Source organism: Manis javanica, chromosome 2 (genome assembly GCF_040802235.1).
Source record: "Manis javanica isolate MJ-LG chromosome 2, MJ_LKY, whole genome shotgun sequence".
NCBI lineage: Eukaryota > Metazoa > Chordata > Mammalia > Pholidota > Manidae > Manis > Manis javanica.
Genome location: NC_133157.1, coordinates 26,475,551 through 26,501,742, shown reverse-complemented (window position 1 = coordinate 26,501,742; position 26,192 = coordinate 26,475,551). Strand labels below are relative to the sequence as shown.

At 36.7% G+C, this 26,192-nt stretch overlaps 1 protein-coding gene across 1 annotated transcript; it reads left to right on the top strand.

Annotated features, from left to right (window-relative positions):
• Positions 1 to 24,680: 24,680 nt before the first annotated feature.
• Positions 24,681 to 25,939, top strand: LOC108397335 (olfactory receptor 13D1-like). The gene has a single exon (XM_036990598.2). The coding sequence runs from the start codon at positions 24,681 to 24,683 to the stop codon at positions 25,617 to 25,619; it is 939 nt and encodes a 312-aa protein (XP_036846493.2). The 3' UTR covers positions 25,620 to 25,939.
• The last annotated feature ends 253 nt before the right edge of the window (positions 25,940 to 26,192 follow it).

The following is a 26,192-nucleotide window of genomic DNA, read 5'->3' as shown; positions in this document are numbered from 1 at the left end:
ATATTGAGAAAGTTCTTTGTGTTTAAATTTGAAAATATACAAAGGTCGAGATTCAAGATGACAGCATGAGAGGTGAGATGGAGAATTCCTCCCAAAACCACAAACAGTATGAAAATACAGTAAATTGCTACAACTGACCCTAAAACAGCAACAAGAAAGAAGGCTGAACCAGACTGCATGCAGACCTCATAAACAAATCAGACGTCATAAACACAGGGCAACAGCTCCATTCCCCTACAACCCCCAGCCTCACTCTAGGGGATGAACAGCTCCAGAGACTGGAGCTTCTGGGCACTAGTGGGCACCACATAGAAATATGAAACATCAAAAGAACATGGTTCAGACCAAAATTTCACAGATCCCAAATAAAGGGCCTAATGAAACTGAACTCACCAATCTGCCTGAAAGAGAATTCAAAATAAAAATCATAAACATGCTTATGGAGGTACAGAAAAATATTCAAGAACTCAGGAATGAATTTAAGTCAGAGATTCAATCATTACGAAATTCCATATCTGAAATGAAACATACAATGGAGGGATTTACAAGCAGATTAGATGTAGTAGAAGAGACGGTAAATGGAATAGAAATTAGAGAAGATTAATACAAAGAAGCTGAGGCACAAAGAGAAAAAAGAATCTCTAAGAATGAAAGAATATTGAGAGAACTGTGTGACCAATTCATATTATAGGGGTACCAAAAGAAGAAGAGAGAGAAAGAGGAATAGAAAGTGTCTTTGAGAAAGTAATTACTGAAAACTTCCCCAATCTGGGGAAGGAGATAGTCGCTCAGGCCATGGAAGTCCACAGATCTCCCAACACAAGGGGCCCAAGGAAGACAACATCAAGACATATAATAAGTAAAATGGCAAAGAAAAAGGATAAAGGCAGACTTTTAAAAGCAGCAAGAGAGAGAAAAAAGATCACATACAAAGAAAAACCCATCACGCTATCATCAGACTTCTCAACAGAAACCTTACACTCCAGAAGGGAGTGGCATGATATATTTAACGCAATGAAGCAGAAGGGCCTTGAACCAAGAATACTATACCCGGCAAGGTTATCATTTAAATTTGAAGGAGGGATTAAACAATTTTAAGATAAGAAAAAGTTGAGAGAATTTACCTCCCACAAACCTCCTCTACAATGCATTCTGGATGGACTCCCACAAATCAAAGTATTCCTAAGGCTAAATAGATGTCACCCAAAGGATAGACAAAGAGCACAGAATATGATTCATAACATACAAAGAATGGAGGAGGAAGAAAAAGGAGGAAAAAGAAAAAAAAAGAAGAACCTATAGGTTGTGTTTGCAATAGCACATGAAGTGACTTAAATTAGACTGTCAGATAGTAAGGGAATTATCCTTGAACCTTTGGTAATCACAAAGCTAAAGCCTGCAATGGCAAAAAGTACATCCCTGTCAATAACCATCCTAAATGTAAATGGTCTGAATGTACCAATCAAAAGATATAGAGTCGCTGAATGGATTAAAAAACAAGAAACATCTATATACTGCCTACAAGAGACTCACTTCAAACCCAAAGACATACATAGACTGAAAGTAAAGGGATGAAAAAGATATTTCATGCAACTAACAGGGAGAAAAAAGCAGAAGTTGCAGTACTTGTATCAGAGAAAACGGACTTCAAAACAAAGAAAGTAAGAAGAGACAAAGAAGGACATTACATAATGATAAAGGGGTCAGTCCAAGAAGAGGATATAACTATTATAAATATCTATGGACCCAGCACATGATCACCTACATATGTGAAACAAATACTAACAGAATTAAAGGGGGAAATAGAATGCAATGCATTCATTTTAGAAGACTTCAAAACACCAATCACTTCAAAGGACAGATCAACCAGACAGAAAATAAGTAAAGGGACAGAGGCACTGAACAACGTATTAGAACAGATGGACCTAATGGACATGTACAGAACACTCCATTCAAAAGCAACAGGATACACATTTTTCCTTAAGTGCATACGGAACATTTTCAAGAGTAGATCAGATACTAGGCCACAAAAAGAGTCTCAGTAGATTCAAAAAGATTGAAATTGTACCAACCAGCTTCTCAGAACACAAAGGAATGAAAATAAAAATAAATTACATGAAGAAAATGAAAAAGCCCACAAAAACATGGAGGCTTAATAACATGCTCCTAAATAATCAATGGATCAATGACCAAATAAAAATCTCTATCAAGCAATATATGGAGACAAATGACAACAATAATACAACAACACAAAATCTGTGGGACGCAGCAAACGCCATGCTGAGGGAAGTATATTGCAATATAGGCATACTTCAAGAAAGAAGACCAATCCCAAATGAACAGTCTAAACTCACAATTAATGAAACTAGAAAGGAAGAACAAATGAGACCCAAAGTAAGTAGAAGGAGGGACATAATAAAGATTAGAGCAGAAATAAATAAAATTGAGAAGAATACAACAATAGAAAGAACCAATGAAAGCAGGAGCTGGTTCTTTGAGAAAAGAAAGAAAATACATAAATCCCTAGCCATACTAATCAAGAAAAAAAGACTCTACACACATAAATAGAATCAGAAATGAGAAAGGAAAAATCACCATGGACACCACAGAAATACAAAGAATTATGAGAGAATACTATGAAAAATTATATGCTAACAAACTGGATAACCTAGAAGAAATGGACAACTTTCTAGAAAAACACAACCTTGCAAAGCTGACCCAGGAAGAAACAGAAAATCTGTATAGACCAATTGTCAGCAAAGAAATTGAATTGGTAATCAAAAACTACCTAAGAACAAAACGCTTGCACCAGAAGGTTTCACTGCTGAATTTTATCAAACATTTAGTGAAGACCTAATACCCATCCTTAAAGTTTTCCAAAAAGTAGAAGAGGAGGGAATACTCCCAAACTCATTCTATGAGACCAACATAACTCTAATTCCAAAACCAGGAAAAAACACCACAAAAAAAGAAAATTACAGAACAATATCCCTGATGAACATAGATGCAAAAATACTCAACAAAATACTAGCAAACTGAATCAAAAATACATCAAAAAGATCATCCATAATGATCAAGTGGGATTCATCCCAGGGATGCAAGGATTGTACAACATTCGAAAATCCATCAATATCATCCACTACATCAACAAAGAGAAGGACAAAAACCACATGATCATCTCCATAGATGCTGAAAAAGCATTCAACAAAATTGAACAACCATTCATGATAAAAACTCTAAACAGAATGTGTATACAGGGCAAGTACCTCAACATAATAAAGGCCATATATGACCAAACACACAGTCAACATTATACTTAACAGCAAGAAGCTGAAAGCTTTTCCTTTAAGATCGGGAATAAGACAGGGATGCTCACTCTCCCCACTTTTATTCAACATAGTCTGGAGGTCCTAGCCATGGCAATCAGACAACACAAAGAAATAAAAGGCATCCAGATTGGCAAGGAAGAAGTCAAACTGCCACTGTTTGCAGATGACATCACATTGTACATAAAAAAAACCCTAAAGAATCCACTCCAAAACTACTAGATCTAATATCTGAATTCAGCAAAGCTGTGGGATACAAAATTAGGACACATAAATCTGTTGCATTCCTATACATTAATGATGAACTGGCAGAAAGAGAAATCAGGAGAACAATTCCATTCACAATTGCCTCAAAAAGAATAAAATACCTAGGTATAAACCTAACCAAGGAAGTGAAAGACCTATACCCTGAAAACTATGTGACACTCTTAAAAGAAATTAAAGAGGACACTAATAAATGGAAATTCATCCATGCTCTTGGCTAGGAAGAATTAATATTGTCAAAATGGCCATCCTGCCTAAAGAAATCTACAGATTCAATGCAATCCCTATCAAAATACCCACAGCATGCTTCAATGAACTAGAACAAATAGTTCTAGAACTCATATGGAACCACAAAAGACCCCAAATAGCCAAGGCAATCCTGAGAAGAAAGAATAAAGCAGAGGGAATTACTCTCCCTGACTACAAGCTCTACTACAAAGGCACCATACTCAAGATAATTTGTACTGGCACAAGAACAGACCCATAGACCAGTGGAACAGACTAGAAAGTCCAGATATAAGCCCAAGCATATATGGTCAATTAATATATGATAAAGGAGCCATGCACATAAAAATGGGGAAATGACAGCCTCTTCAACAGCTGGTGTTGGCAAAATTGGACAGCTACATGTAAGAGAATGAAACTGGATTATTGTCTAACCCCATACACAAAAGTAAATTCAAAATGGATCAAAAACCTGAATGTAAGTCATGAAACCATAAAACTCATGTGTGGAGTATAAGAACAAAGAAAAAACTGAAGGAACAAAACAGCAGCAGACTCACAGAACCCAAGAATGGACTAACAGTTACCAAAGGGAAAGGGAATGGGGAGGATGGGTGGAAAGGGAGAGATAAGGGGGAAAATGGACATTACGATTAGCACACATAATGTAGGGGGGTGGGGACATGGGGAAGGCAGTATATACAGAGAAGACAAATAATGACTCTATAGCACCTTACTACACTGAAGGACAGTGAGTGTAATGGGGTATGTGGGGGGGACTTGATAATAGGGGAGTCTAGTAACCATAATGTTGTTCAAGTAATTGTGCATTAATGATATCAAAATTTTAAAAATTAAAAATATATAAAAACAATAAAAAATACAAAGGTCATTTTAATACATAGTCCTTCACAAATGATTTCTGTGAAGTTTTTCTTCTCCAGAATGTACTACAAATTGCTAGTTACATATTGCCAATTGCTATGTAAGTATATGGTTTTTGTTTTTCTCTCTTTTTTTATATTATGATGAATTTCTGTCTCCAAACAGATCTAAGTGCTTAGTGCATTTCCTGTGTACTTCACCATAATCAATGACTTCCAATATGCTGTTGGTTGTAGAGAGGCAGTAATAAAATTCTACTACTGGAAAGCATCACTTATTAAAGTCCAAGCAATAAGTTTCTAATTTTACACTGCCATACTTCTTTCTGAGTAACTCCATTTGGTATACCCTCAGAAAGAAGTAATTCAGTTCCATAAACAATTATTAATGTTATTAATGTAGCAACTTCTTAAAAATTTTAAAGGTTGTATTTTTAAGCTCTCAAGATATTTTAAAACATTAACATAAATTTATAAAAGATGAATAAGTCCTAGAGATCTACTGCACAGCATGGTGCCAGTAGTTAACAATGCCGTAATAAATGTCTTACAATTTTCTAAGAGGAGGGTGGGAGGAAACTTGAAGGTGATGGGATAGGTTTGTGGCACAGACTGGGGATAGCTTTAAGAGTGTACACTTATCTCCCAAATAATTAAGTTGTATATATTATGCACAGCTGTCTGTATATCAAAAAAGATGGAAAAACTGGGGGGAAATGGGTTATATTTCAAAAAATAAAGACTGTTGTTAAAGTTCTAATACAGATAAAACTGTTCAATAGTGTTAAAGTATCAGAAAGGTGGTTGCTTTGGGAGAGTCAGGGAAGGGAAAGATCAGCCAAAGGCATAAGAGAACTCTTCTAAGATTATGCTAATGTTCTATATCTTGACAGGAGTTTGGATTACATAGCTGCATGCATTTGTCAAAACTGAGTAGGTTTTACTTCTACATTTATATAAATTTTAAATAAAAAAACTGCAACTAAATACTTAATTCTAGTTAATATTAAATCTTTATTAATGATATTCATACTGAGGGATATGTGCATTTAAATTGGTAAGGTACTTTGAAATGCAAGCAGAATGAATTAAGCAATGGAGAGGAGAAGAGGTCATAGATATGTGAAAATCAAATATAGTAAAATCATAATGTTAGAGTATACTCAGTGGAAATATCAGTATTCATGCTAAAATCTCCTCCACCTTGCTTTATGTATGAAAATTTTCATAATAAAATGTTGAACAAATTTTCATATAAAATTTATCAGGGACATACCTCTTGAATGAATGACACAAGGTTGACCCTACTTAAGGGTCAAAAAGAAATAAAAAATGACCTTACATATTCCTTTAAACATCCCTAGGAAAAAGTAAGACTATTTAAAAAGAAAAAAACTTGTTAATAGGTTATTTACAACTACTACAAGAGAGAAATTTTTTAAAAATTTTAATGGTCCCTGTAAAACTCAATTTTCTGTACTGATGAATACTGAGACTTGTAATGTATATGGATGGATGAAAAACAGGAGAGGACAACAAGAAGAGAAATGTATCAGAATATTTATATGGAGACAAATGAAAAAACAGCTCAACACCCCAAAACCTGTGAGATGCAGGGAAGGCAGTTCTAAGAGGAAAGTATATTGCAATACTGGCTTACCTCACAAAGAAGAACAATCCCAAATAAAGTCACAACTCACAATTAATGAAACTAGGAAAACAAGAACAAATGAGGCCGAAAATCAGTAGAAGGAGGAACATAATAAAGATTAGAGCAGACATAAATAAAATTGAGAACAATAAAACAATAGGAAGAATCAATGAAACCAGAAACAGGTTCTTTGAGGAAATAAAACAGGTTAACCCCTATTCAGACTTACCAAGGAAAAAAGAGAGTGTAGACAAATAAACAAAATCATAAATGAAAAAGGGAAAATAACTATGGACACCACAGAAATACAAAGAATTATGAGAGAATACTATGAAAAATTATATGCTAACAAATTGGATAATCTAGGAGAAATGGACAACTTTCTAGAAAAATACAACCTTCCAAGGCTGACCCAGGAAGGAACAGAAAATCTGAACAGGCTAATTACCAGCAATGAAATTGAATTGGTAATCAAAAAAATATCTAATAACAAAACCCATGGACCAGATGGTTTTACCACTGAATTTTAACGAACATGTACAGAAGAGCTAATACCAATTCTTCTTAAAGTTTTCAAAAGAGAAGAAGAGTAGAGAAGAGTTCCAGACTCATTCTATAAGCCAGCATCATTCTAATACCAAAACCAGGCAAAAACACCACAAAAAAAGAAAATTACAGACCAATATCCCTGGTGAACATATGCAACAATACTCAGCAAAATATTACCAAACCAAATTCAAAAATACATCAAAAATATCACCCAAAATGATCAAGTTGGATTTATTCCAGAAATGCAAGGATGACACAATATTCAAAAATCCATCAATATCATACACCACATCAACAAAAAGGACAAAAATCACATGATCACCTCAATGGTTGCTGAAAATCCATTTGACAAAATTCAATACCCACTCGTGATAAAAACTCTCAACAAAATGGGTACACAGGGTTAGTGCCTAACACAATAAAGGCCATATACAACAAAGCCACAGTCAACCTCATACTTAACAGTGAAAAGCTGAAAGCTTTTCCTCTAAAATAAGGAACAAGACAAGGATGCCTACTCTCAAAACTTTAATCAACATAGTACTGGAGTCTAAGCCACAGCAATCAGACAACACAAAGGAGTAAAAGGCATCAGATTAGTAAGGAAAAGTGAAACTGTCACTGTTTGCAGATGACATGATATTGTATATAAAAACACTGAAGAATCCACATCAAAATTATAAGAACCAAAATCTTGCAACTATAGACTATCTACTGTTAAAAGAACATATGGGATGTGAACAGTTCCCAGGAATGTGTTGTTTTAATTTGTCTGATTTTTCTCAAACTATTCAAATTCAGTTAGACAATATCCATCATATCATTAATAAGTTTTCACAAATGCCTAGGGTGGCTAACTGGTTTTTTTGGTTTCACGGGAGATGGCTGGTAATTGTAGGTCTGCTTTGGTTATGTAGCTGTATTCCTATTATGTTAATGTGTGTACACAATTTAATTAGTAGTTTAAAACCTATACATACTTATGTTACTCTACAAGAAGATATGTCAAAGAAATAATCAATCTTCCCATGTTTTCTTCCATCTGCTACTTCTATACCTTTTCTTCTTCCTTCCTAATTACAACCCTTAAGTAGAATTCGTGCCTCATATCGAAATTACTGAGTATCATAGTTCTTCCAAGTGGTAAAGATACATCAAGACAAATGCTGGGCATAGAAGCCACAGAGAATAAATCTGCAAAGAAGTAAAAAGCTAACCTTTTCAAACAATATTGCTTCTCTCTCACTTACCAACTTTACATTTCCCTGTATGGCCCCAGAAGATGACTGGTTAGCCAGAGACGGGTAAGATTCCTCAAGGGAGGAACAACCTAAGACAGGCACAGTCTCAGGGGGGCCATCAGGTGAGAAATTGGGGATCAACAGAGGTGAGGCTCAGAACCTCACCTCCCCCTGTTTTGAGAGAAATCTTCTGCATCTGTGGATGTTCTGTTGCCCTTGTCTAGCTTGGATTAATACTTAGTCTACAGGCACACACCTGATCATCTACATTTGCCCTCTTACAGAACTAAACTATGTTTTCTACCTTTATCTTGCATCTACCTACCACTTCAGCATTTTATTAAAAAAAAAAATAATAATAATAATAATAATAATAAGGGAGAAATGTGGGATTCACATATAAATCAAGTATAAAAATCAAATGAATATCCATATTTGACCTGATTCTTTATAGTTCATGATGCGTAATCAAAACTGAAACTTTCTGTGATGAATGCCCTTGCACTGTTCACCATGTAAGAACTTATTCCCTATGTGAGAATTTGTTCATCATGTAAGAATTTGTTGGTTATGCTTCAGAAGATTGGAGACTGTTGAGAGTTGGGCTTGGGGATGATTAATGATTGTGCACTGAGTCCCCTGTACAGAAATTTATTGTTGTTAACAACCATTTGATCAATAAATATGAGAGATGCCCTCTCAAAAAAAAAAAACTACAAGAACCAATAACTGAATTCAGCAAGGGTGCAGGATACAAATTAATACACAGAAATCTGTTGCATTACTATATACTAACAATGAACTGGCAGAAGGAGAAATCAGGAAAACAATTCCTTTCACAATTGTATCAAAAAGAATAAAATACCTAGGAAAAAACCTAACCAAGGACATGAAAGATCTATACCTTGAAAACTACAAGATACAACAGAAAGATATTAAAGAAGACACCAATAAATGGAAATACATCCCATGCTCATGGATAGAAAGAAATAATATTGTCAAAATGGCCATCCTGCCTAAAGCAATCTATAGATTCAATGCAATTCCTATCAAAATACCCACAGTATTCATCAACAAACTAGAACAAATAGTTCTAAAATTCAAATAGAACCGCAAAAAACTCCAAATAGCCAAAGCACCTGAGAAGGAAGAATAAAGCTGAGGGAATTAAGCTGCCCAACTTCAAGATCTACTACATAGGCAAAGCAATGAGGACAATTTGCTACTAGCACAAGAACAGATCCATAGATTAATGGAAAAGAATAGAGAGTCCAGATATAAACCCACACATATATGGTCAATTAATATACAATAAAGGAGACACAGATATACAATAGGGAAATGACACCTCTTCAACAAATGGCCTTGGCAAAACTGTAAAGCTAAGTATAAGAGAATGAAACTGGATTATTATCTAACTCCATACATAAAAGTGAACTCAAAATGGATCAAAGAACTGAATGTAAGTCATGAAACCATAAAAGTCTTTGAGGAAAACATGGACAAAAATCTATTGAATATAAACATGAGCAACATTTTCCTGAACACATCTCCACAGACAAGTGAAATAAAAGCAAAAATGAACAAGTGGGACAACATCAAATTAAAAACCTTCTGCACAGCAAAGGACACTGTCAGTAGAAGAAGGCATTTGATGGTATGGGAGAATATATTCATAAATGACATATCTGACAAGGGGTAAACATCCAAAATATATGAAGACATCAGTTGCCTCACCACCCAAAAGGAAAACAACCTGATTAAAAAATGGGTGGAGAATCTGAACAGACACTTTTCCAAAGAAGAAATTCAGATGGCCAACAGGCACATGAAAAGATCCTCCACATCGCTAATTATCAGTGAAATGCAAATTAAAACCACAATGAGATATCATGTCATACCAGTTAGGATGACCAACATCCAAAAGACAGGGAACAACAAATGCTGGGGAGGATGCAGAGAAGGGGAACGGTCTTACACTGTTCGTGGGAATGTAAATTAGTTCAACCATTGTGGAAAGCAATATGGAGGTTCCTCCAAAAATGAAAAAGAGAAATACTATTTCACCCAGGAATTCCACTTCTGGGAATTTACCCGAAGTAAACATGATACCTGTATCAAAAAGACATATGCACCCCTATGTTTATCGCAGCACTATTTACAATAGTCAAGATATGGAAGCAACCTAAGTGTCCATCAATAGATGAATGAGTAAAGGAGACGTGGTACATATACACAATGGAATATTATTCAGCCATAAGAAGAAAACAAAATCTACCATTTGCAACAACATGGATAGAGCTAGAGGGTATTATGCTCAGTGAATAAGCCAGGTGGAGAAAGACAAATGATTTCATTCATTTGTGTAGTATAACAGCAAAAACAACAACAGACTCACAGATTAACAAAGGGACTAGCAACTACCAAAGGAAAGAGGTTGTGGAGACTGGAGGGGAGAAGGGCATTAAGAGGCATTATGACTAGCACACATAATGTAGGTGGCTCACGGGGAAGGCAATATAGCACGGAGAAGACAAGTAGTGACACTATAGCATTATATTACACTGATGAACAGTGACTGCAATGGAGTTTGGAGGGGACTTGATAATATGGGTGAATGCTATAACCACAATGTTGCTATGTGAAACCTTCATAAGATTGTCTATCAATGATGCCTTAATATAAATAAATAGATAGATAGATAGAATTATGTGTTCCATCTCCTTATTTCATGCGATAATTATTATAGATAAATAATATTTATAGAGCCTAAAGTCTCCTTGTTAAAATTAATGCTTTTTTAACTCCAGCCCATACATTTGTGGGGGTACTGAACAAACATAAATGTGGAGGAAGTTAAAATACTAAAATCTAACATTTACTAATAAGCACTAGATAGTGAAGGGAAGCTCTGTTCCAGTTCTCTAATATTATCATCATTTTCAAAACACCAAAAACAAAAAAAAGTAGAAACTTGCAAGTATTCAACAAGAAACTCTTCTGTATCCACTTGTTACATGTGTTTCTCCAGCATCCCTGTTTACCACATTAAAAATGTGACATTCATCTTAATTGTCTAATAAAATAACATGAGAAAATACATACAATGTATTATTAATTTTAAACAGCAAGTTATAAAACAGCAAGTGCAGTGTGCTCTCAAGTTTCCACTACATTTAGTATATGAATAAAAATAATCAAAATATCAACAGTTATCTCAGAAATTGTGCTCCATTAGGCTTTTCTGGTTCTCCCAAATTTTCTACAATGAAAATATATCGTTTCTATAATTAGGGAAAGAATTATTTCAAATAAGAAATTCCCAATTTTCTACAATGAAAATATATCATTTCTGTAATAAGAGAAAGAATTATTTCAAATAAGAAATTACCAAATTTTCTACAATGAAAATATACCATTTCTTTAATTAGGGAAAGAATTATTTTACATAAATTCACAAATATTCTGCAATGAAAATAAATCATTTCTGTAATCAGGGAAAACATTATTTCAAATAAGAAACACAGCTTTTCAGTAGACTCACAGAATCCAAGAATGGACTAGCGGTTGCCAAAGGAAAAGGGGTTGGAAAGAATGGTTGGGAAGGGAGGGAGAAGGGGATTAAGGAGTATTATGAGTGGCACACATAATATAGAGGGGCACGGGGAAGGAATTATAGAACAGAGAAAACAAGTAGTGACTCTAGAGCATCTTACTATGCTGATGGACAGTGACAATAAAGGGTTATGTGGTGGGGACTTGATAATAGGGGGATTTTAGTAACCACAGTGTTGCTCACGTGAAGCCTTCCTAAGATTGTATATCAATGCATCCTCAATAAACAAAAAAATAAAAAGAAATATAGCTTTTAGAAAGGTGTAATTTAGAACTTTCAGATATTATTTCTAATCTATTTAAAAGTTCTTCCTAATACACCAAGATTTCAATGTTCAACTTTAAATCACTTCTGGGATTTCAGAGTCTCTCAGATGGAAACAAAGGAGCATTTAAATTGGTGTCAGAGCTGCGGGGGTGCCCTCTGGAAATGTTTAGGGCCCAGAGGTGAGAGTACTAATACGGCAGATTGACATAGTACTGACACAAATTTATATAACATGACTTTCTACTGGGATGAAAGCTTTTTTATTTTTTTTGTCTGCCCCCTCAACACCACAAGCAGTCATCTCACATTATAGGACACACGCCTGTGGGTTCTAAGAGCATGACTGTAGCTCAAGGAGAAGAGACCTGAGATTCAAACTCATCTAAGGAGGAATAGCTGCAGAAATGTCGATGTAGACAGAAAAAGCTGGTGAAACACTGGTGAAAGGGAATGCTGAATAAAAATATCCAAGCTTGCATCTAAAACAGCTTTCTTGTTCTGCAGACAGTAGTCTCAATAAACCATGTTATCTATGTTAAGAGGAGATGTGATGATTCCCCACTGATGCTTACATGAGGAAGATGAGCACAGTTGGGAAGAGTTATTTTGAGAAAGGAGAAAACATATGGTAATTAGGAATTCTGAATGGTTTATTCTAGGTGAAAATATATAAATAAAACTGAAAAATCATGGGAAAGGACGATTTACATTTTGGCATTATCTGTTTCTCTTTTCCTTAGAAAAATCAAATGCCAGCCTAGGAGTGCAGACTAAACTAACATGTACTGTGCACTCCCTCAGGACCAAGATCTTTCAGGTGAGTTATATTAATCCTCACATCAACCCTACAAAATAACTACTGTTACCAGATTGTACGCCATGTCCAGCATAAGCGTCCTGCTCAAGGTTTGTACAGAATGAGGCCACAGGGCCCACACTGAGCTACAGGTGCCACGACTCCAGCACAACTGCTCTTTCAACTGTAATATAGTACCTGTCCATGAAGATACCTTACTAGCAATAAGAACAAACGCTGAAGCACAAACAGTAGGCTTCCATGCTACAGCCCAAGAAATAATTTACAATATGCAGGGTAGCATGATCTAATCAATCTCAGAAGTGAGGCTCCTGTTCATACAGAGGCTCCGACAAGATGGTGAAAAAAAATTCAGAATGGTTCTCAACACCACTTAGAAAAGGGAGACAACGACCTATTCTAAATTCCCCCGTAGTGCTCATCATCACGTCCTTTTAGAGCTCCTAGAAAGTCACTTACGTGAACAAGCATTCGGGATGGTCGGCCAGAGATGTCATATTGTGAAGAACAAAAGTGCTTTATAAACAGTAAGAAAAGCCGGAGGAAGAAGGACATGGGGTGCAATATTCAGTGTCGAATATTTCCTCTTAAGGAAATCCGCCATGGTGAGTGCCATGCTCTGTCTCAGAACGTGCCCTGGGTTAAATCAGGGAGTCTGCGTGAGTACCTGCGCTTTCCAAGAAACTACTGCTCTGTCCTGTTGGTAAACATGGGGAGAAGGGGGACTGCTTCGTGATCACACTCCCAAGCAGAGGTTGCTTTCTTCCCACAGGTGATGCCCAATGGTGAGGAACAATGTAAGGACTGAGCCTTTGGAGAGAGATCAACTAACCTAAAGAAGGAAAAATAATTTTACCTTTTAATGGAAGAAAGAGAAAAGGTAACAGGAGCTCCTGCTGTTTGCCCAGGATCCCTCCTACCCACCAGGTAGCGCCTCTCTTGCACGTTTTGTGTGTGTGATACTGTTGGACGCTTTATTCAGCATCCAATCTGCACTACTGAGCTCGGCCACAGGAGATAGTGGGTTCTAGAATCCTTTTGCAAAAATTGAGGCTGCTGTCAGTATGTTTGCTGATGGTGGATGTATGTGTGAGAGTGACTGGCTGAACTCAGCTTACTAGATTGCGTCAAATTAGTCCATGTAAAAATCTCCTCTCCAAATTCCTCTCCATTGATTCTTTTATTTCCTACTTGGAGTTTTAGAGAAAACAGGGGCCAAAGTCCTGGACATCTTGGCAACTGTTCCATTCACAGGAAATTTTGAAAATACTATTTCTGATATTAATAATCATAAAACAGAGTTAAGGAAAAATTAATTTGAAAACATAAAGAAATTAGGGAAATATTTTAATGCCCAAAATCCCACATTCCAGAGAAAACTACACTTATCATTTGGGACTATACCCTTCAGGCACTATATGTATATCTTTGTGACCATTTATATTATTGGGAAACTTCCGTTTTTTCATATAATATTATATCATGACCACTGTCCCTTGTCCTTAACTCTTCTCCAGGGCTATTATCTGCATTGGTGATACACATGTGATGGTATGTCTTTGCATGTAACTGCAACCATTACATGGCAGAATTTCAGCATTCTAGAGAAAATACAAGGTTAAAGCATGCTTTAAATTGAAATATATTACATACAACATCATTTACTTTTGTTTTTCTATACTATTGTTGGATCCTTTAGGGGAAAAACATCAAATAGTAATAGTAATCCATTTTGAATGGCTTTTAGGGAAATCTCTCCAGAATCTCACCACTGGGAATTATGTTGACCAACAGTTTAAGACAGATAATCTTTCTCTTAATGATTTCTCTTCCTAAGTCTAGATGACTAAGACTTTTCATCAAGAATGAATAGTACATTTTGGCACTCCTTTTAAGCATGTATTTTATGTTTGTTTACCTATTTGTGTCATGTATTATAGATTTCTAAGCAAGAATTTGGAATTCCACCCATTAATAAATAGATGACATCCTTTGAGTATTTAGTTCAGATGTACTTTGTATTTTCTGATTATGCATTCACAAATAGGATAGATCATAGTTTTATTCTCTATTTGACAGTTTTGGTAAAGAGCAATTTTAGTTTGAAAAATTATTTGAAAAATGTTCCATAACTTTTTTGCATTGGAACATGCTACATAGCACATAAATAATTTGTTTCTGAAATGTATGAAATAAATACTATAAGCATTTCATATCAAGAGTCCATTTTAAAAGTCTGGTACTCACAATGAGACCCCTATTACATATCACAGTATATGTGATATAGTATGTGTTGAATAAAAGAATAAATGAAGGATGTTAAGACAGTACACAGCACATAGCAGGGACATCCAACCTAGTCAATTAGTTAAGAAGTTTTCCTAGAAAAGATAGTATCTAGTTGGTAGAAGCCTTTACATGTACCAAAACATTATGAACGAATGAATAAAGAAACACTGCAGTATATTACGGAGACTAAAGAAAATTCAGCAGGGTCATTTCAGAGCATTGAGGCTGTCAGTAGGAGGTTCACAATTTCTCATTAGAGAGACTTAGGAGTGACATCGTGCTTGGAGGAGTAGCTAGAGGACCTGTCATGAAGTTATCATGTAGAAAGCAAATTGTCAAGGATTAGTTGCTTTTAGTGAAGTTCCTGTTTTGCTCTTATTCACCCTGGATTCTGGATAAATATCCATTTTTGAACACAGAGAAAGACAGTCATTCCTCTTTCATTCCTTTCTCCTCAACAGTCCTACTCTCAGGATACAAGTTTTAAGTTTGCTGCATTTTCTTTAAGAGTAAAAAATGGCTCCTTCTCCTCCTCTTCTGCTTCCTTCTCTTTCTCTTTCTCTTCCGTCACAACAAATACCTTCAAACAATTTAGACCTTCTGAATTAACTTATTCCTTTGTGGAAATAAGTCCATGTGCCAATGTGACTGAAGACAGGGAAAGAAGGAGCAGGAAGAAGGGAATTTTTTCCAATGAAGTAAGATAATTGGAAATATCTCTTCTGTTAAGGCTTTTACCAGAATCACTGCCTGGAGACACTCTCTAACAGGAAGAAAAATGATAATGAAGGGAGGGGACAAGAGAAAAAATCTAAAGCATTATTTTCCATCTGAGTCAGTCATAAAGTGCTGCCCTGTATGACACGCCAAGGAGTAAGCCTCTCATCCATGTCTTCAAACTCTCTAGATACACAAAAGTCAAAGAAAATGTGTGCTCTTTGAGAGAACATATATGTTCAGCATGAAATATTTTCATTCTACCTACACAACCCAGTGAACACAGCTAGGACAGTGGTAGTATAATAAAATATAACATATAGTCCTTTATATAATAAGTCTATAAATATGTTTGGGCATCTTCACAAAATAAACATGAAACAATCGAAGCACAGTTGAGTGTTCAATGATGTAAGTAAACAGATCTTAGCAAAAAATGAGTTACACTGGAAAAGGCAGGCAAAGCAAGATTTAGGGCATTTAAACATCCTAAAGTATATACAGATTTGCAGAATAAAGATGAAAGCTAGAAGACTTCAAGTGTGTGATTGGTATAGACAATGTGATGGTAAGGATTCTAGTATCATATTCTTCATTATCTGATTCTCATACTTGCAAATTGCATCCTACATATAAAAAACTATGAGCATCACACTCAAAAGACATTAGAGAAAAGAAACTCTGATCTAGCCTTCAGAGTTCTCTATCATATCACTTAACACCAGAAATAACACAAGCAAGTGATGCTTGCTATTTCAGTTTAACACAGCAGAGAACAATTTTAAATCGTTTCTTTCTTAGAATTGGTGTAGGAATCTGTGAGAGATTGTCTACTCAAGTGGTTAAGAGAGCTAACTTCAGAACTAGAAAACTTTAGATTGGATTCTGCCTTTAGCATGGTATCTCTGTGACCTTGGACAGGTTACTTAAACTTCTATCTCTACTTTTCTTCCCTGAAAAGTGTGAGCAAAAAAATGTTATCAAGAGTTGCACTGAAGACTGAATGAGTTAATGAACTTACAACTATGTAATGTGCCTACGACAAAGAACTCAGTAAAAATTAGCCATTATTAGTCCAGTCAGATATTGAATTCTCACGGCCAAAAACTAAAATAATATGGAAGATACGGCTATTCATTCTAAGCTAGCAAATATAAAAATTGAGAGAAAATATGTATGAATAAGTACTTATAAACTGATATGACTTGGCCTGGAAAAATGCAAAATATGCATGTCAGAGATAAGTGGCAAAGAAAGAAAAGAGAATATAGAAAATTACAAAAGTAAGGGAGAAAGACATTACTAAGTAACATAATAAGTGAGAGGAAATTCCATGTCCTACCTCCCATCTGAGAGATATCTATCCAGTTTATAGACTGTATCAGGTTATTACCTGTATCAGAAACTAATCGCAGTCCTTCAATTATTGTCCCAAACTTTAACCCCCTTGGTCTAAAAAAAAAAAAACTAAAGCATTTTTTTCCATTTGGATCAGTCTAATAGACCTAGAAGTTATATTTTATTATATTTATGAATATATAAATACTATCTTTATATTACATTATATATTTTATTATATTGTATTCCATTACATTATGCATAATTTTAGATGACATGTTGGAACTACGTACTATGCCAGTCATTTGATATGTGTTATCTAATTTAGTTCTCACAACAAAGTGCCAAAGAGTTATGGATTTTCCTTCTGCCCCACACTGCTACCTGAGACAACCAGCTTACATACCTGAGACTTAAGAAAAGTAACTTAAAAGAGTCATATGGGCGATAAGTGATGTAGTTGTGATTATATATATATATATATATATATATATATATATATATATATATATATTAAACTAGACAGCTTTATTGAAATGAAGTAATATTTTAAAATAGTCATTAATAGAGATTCTTAGTTATCCACTTTCTTGGTATTATTAATCTACAATTACATGAGGAACATTATGTTTACTAGACTCCCCCCATCACCAAGTCCCCCCACAAACCCCATTACAGTCACTGTCCATCAGTGTAATAAGATGCTGTAGAATCACTACTTGTCTTCTCTGTGTTGCACAACCCTCCCCCTGCCCCCTCCCCCACATGATACATGATAATAATAATATACCCTTTCTTTTTTACACCCCTTATCCCTTCCTTCTCACCCATTATTCCCAGTCCCTCTCCCTTTGGAAACTGTTAGGCCATTTTTGGGTTCTGTGACTCTGTTGCTGTTTCATTCCTTCAGTTTTTCTTTGTTCTTATACTCCACATATGAGTGAAATCATTTGGTACTTGTCTTTCTCTGCCTGGCTTATTTCACTGAGCATAATATCCTCTAGCTCCATCCATGTCGTTACAAATGGTAGGATTTGTTTTCTTCTTATGGCTGAATAATATTCCATTGGGTATATGTACCACATCTTCTTTATCCATTCATCTACTGATGGACACTTAGGTTGCTTCCATCTCTTGGCTATTCTAAATAGTGCTGCGATAAACATAGGGTTGCATCTGTCTTTTTCAAATGGGGCTGCTGCATTCTTAAGGTAAATTCCTATAAGTGGAATTCCTGGGGAAAATGGTATTTCTATTTTGAGCTTTTTGAGGAACCTCCGTACTGCTTTCCACAATGCATGAACTAGTTTACATTCCCACCAGCAGTGTAGGAGGGTACTCCTTTCTCCACAACCTTGCCATCATTTGTTGTTGTTTGTCTTTTGGATGGTGGAGATCCTTACTGTTGTAAGGTGATATATCATTGTGGTGTTAATTTGCATTTCTCTGATGACTAGCGATGTGGAGCATCTTTTCATGTGTCTGTTGGCCATCTCAATTTCTTCCTTGGAGAACTGTCTGTTCAGCTCCTCTGCCCATTTTTTAATTGGATTATTTGCTTATTGTTTGTTGAGGTGTGTGAGCTCTTTATATATTTTGGATGTCAACCCTTTATTGGATCTGTCATTATGAATATATTCTCCCATACTGTAGGATGCCTTTTTGTTCTATTGGTGGTGTTCTTTGCTGTACAGAAGCTTTTCAGCTTGATATAGTCCCACTTGTTCATTTTTGGATTTGTTTCCCTTGCCCAGGGAGATATGTTTAAGAAGAAGTCGCTCATGCTTATGTCCAAGAAATTTTTGCCTATGTTTTTCCTAAGAGATTTATGGTTTCATGACTTACATTCAGTTCTTTGATCCATTTTGCATTTACTTTTGTGTATGGGGTTAGACAATAATCCAGTTTCATTCTCTTACATGTAGCTGTCCAGTTTTGCCAACACAAGCTGTTGAAGAGGCTGTCATTTCCCCATTTTTATGTACATGGCCCCTTTATCATATATTAATTCATCATACATGCTTGGGCTTATATCTCGTCTCTCTATTCTATTCCACTGGTCTGTGGGTCTGTTCTTGTGCCAGTACCAAATTGTCTTGATTACTGTGGCTTTTTAGTAGAGCTTGAAGTTGGCAAGCGAGATACCCCCTGCTTTCTTCTTCCTTCTCAGGATGACTTTGGCTATTCAGAGTCTTTGCTGGTTCCATATGAATTTTAAAACTATTTGTTCCAGTTCGGTGAAGAATGCTGTTGATATTTTGATAGGCACTGAATTGAATCTGTAGATTGCTTTAGGCAGGATGGCCATTTGACAATATTAATTCTTCCTAGCCAAGAGCATGGGATGAGTTTCCATTTGTTAGTGTCCTCTTTAATTTCTCTTAAGAGTGCCTTATAGTTTTCAGGGTATAGGTCTTTCACTTCCTTGGTTAGGTTTATTCCTAGCTCTTGGTTTCATTGATTTTTCTGTTTTTTTTTTATTCTTCTCAATTTTATTTATATCTTCTCTGATCATTATCATGTCCATCCTTCTGCTGACTTTAGGCCTCATTTGTTCCACTTTTTCCAATTTCAATTATTGTGACATTAGACTATTCATTTGGGATTGTTTTTCCTTCTTTAAATAGGCCTGGATTGCTGTATTCTTTTCTCTTAGAACTGCCTTCACTGTGTCCCACAGAAGTTGGGGCTTTCTGATGTTGTTTTCATTTGTCTTCATTTCATTTGTCTTTTTGAGGCAATTATGAATGGAATTGTTTTCCTGAATTCTCTCTCTACTAGTTCATTGTTAGTGTATAGGAAAGCAACAGATTTCTGTGTATTAATTTTGCATCCTGGAACTTTGCTGAATTCAGATATTAGTTCTAGTAGGTTTGGAATGGAGTCTTTAGGGTTTTTTATGTACAATATCATGTCATCTGCTAATAGTGACAGTTTGACTTCCTCTTTACCAATAGGAATGAATTGTATTTCTTTGTTTTGTCTGATTGCCATGGCCAGAACCTTCAGTACTATGTTTAATAACAGTGGGGAGAGTGGGCATCCCTGTCTTGTTCCTGATCTTAGAGGAAAAGCTTACAGCTTCTCACTGTTCAGTATGATGTTGGTTGTGGGTTTGTCATATATGGCCTTTATTATGTTGAGATACTTGCCCTCTATACCCATTTTGTTGAGAGTTTTTATCATAAATGGATATTGAATTTTGTAAAATGCTTTTTCAGCATCTATGGAGATGATCATGTGGTTTTTGTCCTTCTTTTTGTTGATGTAGAGGATGATGTTGATGGATTTTTGAATGTTGTACCATTCTTGCATCTCTGAGACGAATCCCACGTGATCTGATGTATGATCCTCTTGATGTATTTTTGGATTCGGTTTGCTAACATTTTTTGGAGTATTTTCGCATCTATGTTCATCAGGGATATTGGTCTGTAATTTTCTTTTTTTCTGGAGTCTTTACCTGGTTTTCATATTGAAGTGATGCTGGTCATAGAATGAGTTTGGGAGTATTTCCTCCTCTACTATTTTTTGGAAAACTTTAAGGAGAATGGGTACTATGTCTTCTCTGTATGTATGATAAAATTCCATGGTAAATCTATTTGGCCCAGGGGTTTTGCTCTTAGGTAGTTACCAGTCCAATTTTGTAGCTGGTAATTCGTCTGTTTAGATTTTCTGTTTCTTCCTTGGTCAGTCTTGGAAGCTTGTATTTTTCTAGGAAGTTGCGCATTTCTTCTAGGTTTTCCAGCTTGTTAGCATATAGGTTTTCATAGTATTCTCTAATGATTCTTTATATTTCTGTGGGGTCTGTCCTGATTTTTCCTTTCTTGTTTCTGATTCTGTTGATGTGTGTAGATTCTCTTTTCCTCGTAATAAGTCTGGCTAGGGGCTTATCTATTTTATTTATTTTCTCAAAGAACCAGCTCTTGGTTTCATTGATTTTTCTGTTTTTTTTTTTATTCTTCTCAATTTTATTTATATCTTCTCTGATCATTATCATGTCCATCCTTCTGCTGACTTTAGGCCTCATTTGTTCCACTTTTTCCTATTTCAATTATTGTGACATTAGACTATTCATTTGGGATTGTTTTTCCTTCTTTAAATAGGCCTGGATTGCTGTATTCTTTTCTCTTAGAACTGCCTTCACTGTGTCCCACAGAAGTTGGGGCTTCCTGATGTTGTTTTCATTTGTCTTCATATACTGCTTGATCTCTATTTTAATTTGGTCATTGATCCATTGATTTTTTTAGGAGCATGTTGTTAAGCCTCCATGTGTTTGTAAGCCTTTTTGTTTTCTTTGTACAATTTATTTCTAGTTTTTTAACATTGTGTTATGAGAATTTGCTTTGCAAAATCTCAATATTTTTGAATTTACTGAGGCTCTTTTGTGGCCAAGTATGTGCTCTATTCTGGAAAATGTTCCATGTGCACTTGAGAAAAATGTGTAGCCTGCTGCTTTTGGGTGTAAAATTCTGTAAATGTCTATTAGGTCCATCTGTTCTAAAGTGCTGTTCAGTGCCTCTGTGACCTTACTTATTTTTTGTCTGGTGAATCTGTTCTTTGGAGTGAGTGGTGTGTTGAAGTCTCCTAAAATGAATGCATTGCAATCTAATTCTTCCTTTATTTCTATTAGTATTTGTTTCACATATGCTGGTGCTCCCGTGTTGGGTTCATACATATTTATAATGGTTATATCCATTATAACCATTTAGGGTTATACTGGGTTATAACATAAAGGGTTGAACTGAGCCCTTTATCATTATGTAATGTCCTTCTTTATCTCTTGTTACTTTCTTTGTTTTGAAGTCTATTTTGTCTGATACTAGTACGGCAACCCTGGCTTTTTTCTCCCTATTGTATGCATGAAATATCTTTTTCCATCCCTTGACTTTTAGTCTGTGCATGTATCTGAGTTTGAGGTGGGTCTCTTGTAAGCAGCATATAGATGGTTCTTGCTTTTTTATCCATTCTGTTACTATGTGTCTTTTGATTGGTGCATTTACATTTAGGGTGATTATTGAAAGATATGTACTTATTGCCATTACAGGCTTTAGATTCATGGTTACCAAAGGTTTAAGGGCAGCTTCTTTTGTATCTAACTGTCGAACTTATCTCGCTTATTAAGCTATTATAAACACAGTCTGATGATTCTTTCTCTCCCTTCTTATTCTTCCTCCTCCTTCTTTATATGTTAGGTGTTTTATTCTGTACTCTTTTTTGTTTCCTTTGACGGCTTTTGTGAGTATTTTATTTTATTTTTTACCTTTAGTTAGTATTTGGTTGGTCTGCTTTCTTTGCTGTGATTTTATTTTCTCTGGTGACATCTATTTAACCCTAGGAGTGCTTCCATTTAGAGCACTCCCTTTAAAATATCCTGTAGAAGTGGTTTGTGGGAGGCAAATTCCCTCAACTTTTGCTTATCTGGGATTTGTTTAATCCCTCCTTTATATTTAAATGATAATCATGCTGGATACAGTATTCTTGGTTCAAGGCCCTTCTGTTTCATTGCATTAAATATATCATGCCATTCTCTTCTGGCCTGTAAGGTTTCTGCTGAGAAGTCTGATGATAGCCTGATGGGTTGTCCTTTGTAGGTGACCTTTTTTCTCTCTCTGGCTACCTTTAAAACTCTGTCCTTGTCCTTGATCTTTGCCATTTTAATTATTATGCCATTTAATTATTATGCTTAATTAATTATTAAGATTATCAAGGATAATCTTGATGTTATCCTCCTTGGGTCCCTTGTGTTGGGAGTTCTGTGGGCTTCCATGGTCTGAGAGACTATTTCCTCCCTCAGTTTGGGGAAGTTTTCAGCAATTATTTCTTCAAATACACTTTCTGTCCCTTTTTCTCTCTCTTCTTCTTCTGGTACCCTTATAATGCAAATATTGTTGCATTTGGCTTGGTCACACAGTTCTCTTAATACTCTTTCAATCCTGGACATCCTTTTATCTCTACCTGGCTCAGCTTCTCTGTGTTCCTGTTATCTGATCTCTATTCCATTAATGGCCTCTTGCACCTCATTCAGTCTGCTCGTAAATCCTTCCAGAGATAGTTTTATTTCCGTATTCTCCCTCCTAACTTGATCCTCTAGCTCTTGCATATTTCTCTGCAGCTCCATCAGCATGGTTATGACCTTTATTTTGAATTCTTTTTCAGGACGATTGGTTAAATCTACCTCCTCAGGCTCCCTCAAGGGGTTTGTCTGGGTAATTCTGGACTAGATCAAATTCTTCTGCCTTTTCATGGTGACAGAGGTAGTCATAGGCAGTTGGCATGTGTGTCAGCTATGAGAACAGTGTCCCTTCCTACACCTTGCCCTTCTCAACAGTCTGTGCCAGTTACCCACACACAGGGAGCAGCTTCCGGTTTTACTTCCTGAGCCGTGTCAGACAGGGGAGCCTTCGGGGCAGCCCAGTGCCCCGTAGGGAGAGGCAGGTGCATGGGTGTGCTCTCCTGTGAGAACAGCAACCCTTGGTGCCCTGTCCCAGCTTCCTCTGTCTGTGCTGGTCTGCTGCACACCAGCAGGGCCTTTGAGACTTCGGCTGTGGAGGAGGCTCTGGGCAGCTGCTGTGGGCATGGCCAATCTCTGGCTGCTCCCCTGCTGTGACAGGGCTGCACAGGAGGTGGAATGGACAGGAGGCTGTTTATTGCTGTGAGGGGCTTCAGAGCTGTGTTGTCTCCCAGGGGGCTGGGGCACCTAAAATTCCCCAGGATTCCAAGCTACTGGCCTGAGTGTGCTGGGAGAGTTTCATCCAGCTGTGAAGCCCCTGTACCTTAAAGACTCTCAAAAAGCACTCGCTTTTCTTATGTCCCAGGGGCACCAGCTGTGGGGACCCGCTCACAGGTTTTACTGTTCTGTTTCCCTAATATCCAGCACAGCACACATTGTGTGTCGGCGCTCCTAGTGAAGATGACTAGGGCTGGGTATTTAGCAGTCCTGGGCTCCCACTCCCTCCCTGCTCTGACTCTTCTCCTCCCGCCCGTGGGCTGGGGTGGAGAGAGTGCTTGGGTCCCCCCGCGCCAAGGCTTGTATCTTACTCCGTGAGGTGCTGAGTTCTCACAGATGTAGGTTTAGACTGACCATTGTACTGTATCTTCTGGCCTCTCTTTTAGGAATGGTTGTATTTGTTGTATTTTCAAAAATATATATGGTTTTGGGAGATTTCTGCTGCCCTACTCATGGCGCCATCTTGGCTCCTCCAGCTATCTACTTTTGAAGGGAGTTTGCTCCTAGATCTTATTTCATTAGGAGCCTGGAACCTTCCAGAACAATTCAGTCTTGCTGCTATGTGAGCCTCAGCAGTGGTAATCTCTCAGTGCCTGTATCACCATTAATAAAGTTAACATAATATCCCTCTCCTTGCTGATTTCAGGAGCTGTTCTAAGAATACAATGAAATTATGGAAGTGAAAGTGATTTGGTAACTTTACATAAAAAATTCAAATTCTCCTGATTCTTGTCCTTTTCTAAACCCTGAAGGTGACATGAACACAGAGATGGGGAATTACTCTGTGGTGACTGAATTCTTTCTGGTGGGACTCTCCCAATACCCAGAGCTCCAGCGTTTTCTGTTTGTGCTCTGCCTCATCATGTACCTGATAATCCTCCTGGGAAACGGTCTCCTCATTATCATCAGCATACTGGATTCTCGCCTCCACACCCCCATGTACTTCTTTCTCGGAAACCTCTCATTCTTGGACATCTGTTACACATCATCATCCATTCCTCCAATGCTTGTTATATTTGTATCTGACAGAAAATCCATCTCGTTCATTGGCTGTGCTCTGCAGATGGTTATCTCTCTTGGATTAGGGCTCACTGAGTGTGTCCTCCTGGCTGTGATGGCCTATGATCGGTATGTGGCCATCTGCAACCCACTGAGGTACCCCATCATCATGAACAGGGTGCTATATGTGCACATGGCTGCATGGTCTTGGACCACAGGCTGTATGGTGTCCCTACTGCAAAGCATCATGATAATAATACTACCTTTCTGTGGTAATAATGTCATTGATCACATTACCTGTGAGATCTTGGCCCTTCTTAAACTCATCTGCTCAGATATCACCATTAATGTGCTTATCATGACAGTGGGTGGTATTGTTTTACTAGTGATTCCTCTGCTGTTAATTTTCATCTCCTATATTTTCATAATCTCTTCCATCCTTAGAATTAGTTCTGCTGAGGGAAGAAAAAAAGCCTTTTCTACCTGTTCGGCCCACATGACTGTGGTCATCTTATTCTATGGTTCAGCCCTTTTTATGTACATGAAGCCTAAGTCAAAGGTCACAAACACCTCTGATGTGATCATTGCACTGTCTTATGGAGTGGTAACCCCAATGTTAAACCCCATCATCTACAGCCTGTGGAATAACGAGGTGAAAGAAGCTGTGAAGAAAGTTCTGAGCAGACACCTACATTTATTGAAAACATGAAAGGCTGAGAGACATATGATAATCTTAGATGGGATAACAGATGTTGTCTTTTGTATCCAAAGATAATTTTGCAAAACTAGTGTTAGGACAGCTTTTATTTTCACAAAATCAAATATGAGATTCCATTCTTTCCGCATAAAATGCTTATGAAAATCTTCTAAATAGTTCTTTATCTGCTGGGCTTTCTTTTCTAGCATCTTTCCTAATTGCTCCCATGAAGGTCATGATGTTGTTAAAGATCAATCCCTCTTTCTCTGTCTTCCCTTGTCTTTTCTCAATTCCTTCTCTCTTCTGTTCTCTCCTCTCCTCTCTTCTCTATATATTTCATTTCTCCTCCTTCCTTCTATCATCCTTGTCTCCTTTCTCAGTTGCATTGAAATTGTATATATTGTTTTTGTTATGCAGCATCCCTGCACAATACTGCTAAACAATTTGCAGAGCTGACCAATATGTAGAGAATGAATGCATAGTTTTCTCTTGAGGAAGCAATGTTCCCCTGCACCTCAGTCCATGTTGTACAGCATGGAACTGACCTAACCTTCTGGATATAGGGTAAGCATGGAAATAACCCTA

What these genes read in the sequence shown, in the direction of transcription:
- LOC108397335 (XM_036990598.2), top strand. Translation starts at nt 24,681, where the DNA reads ATGGGGAATTACTCTGTGGTGACTGAATTCTTTCTGGTGGGACTCTCC.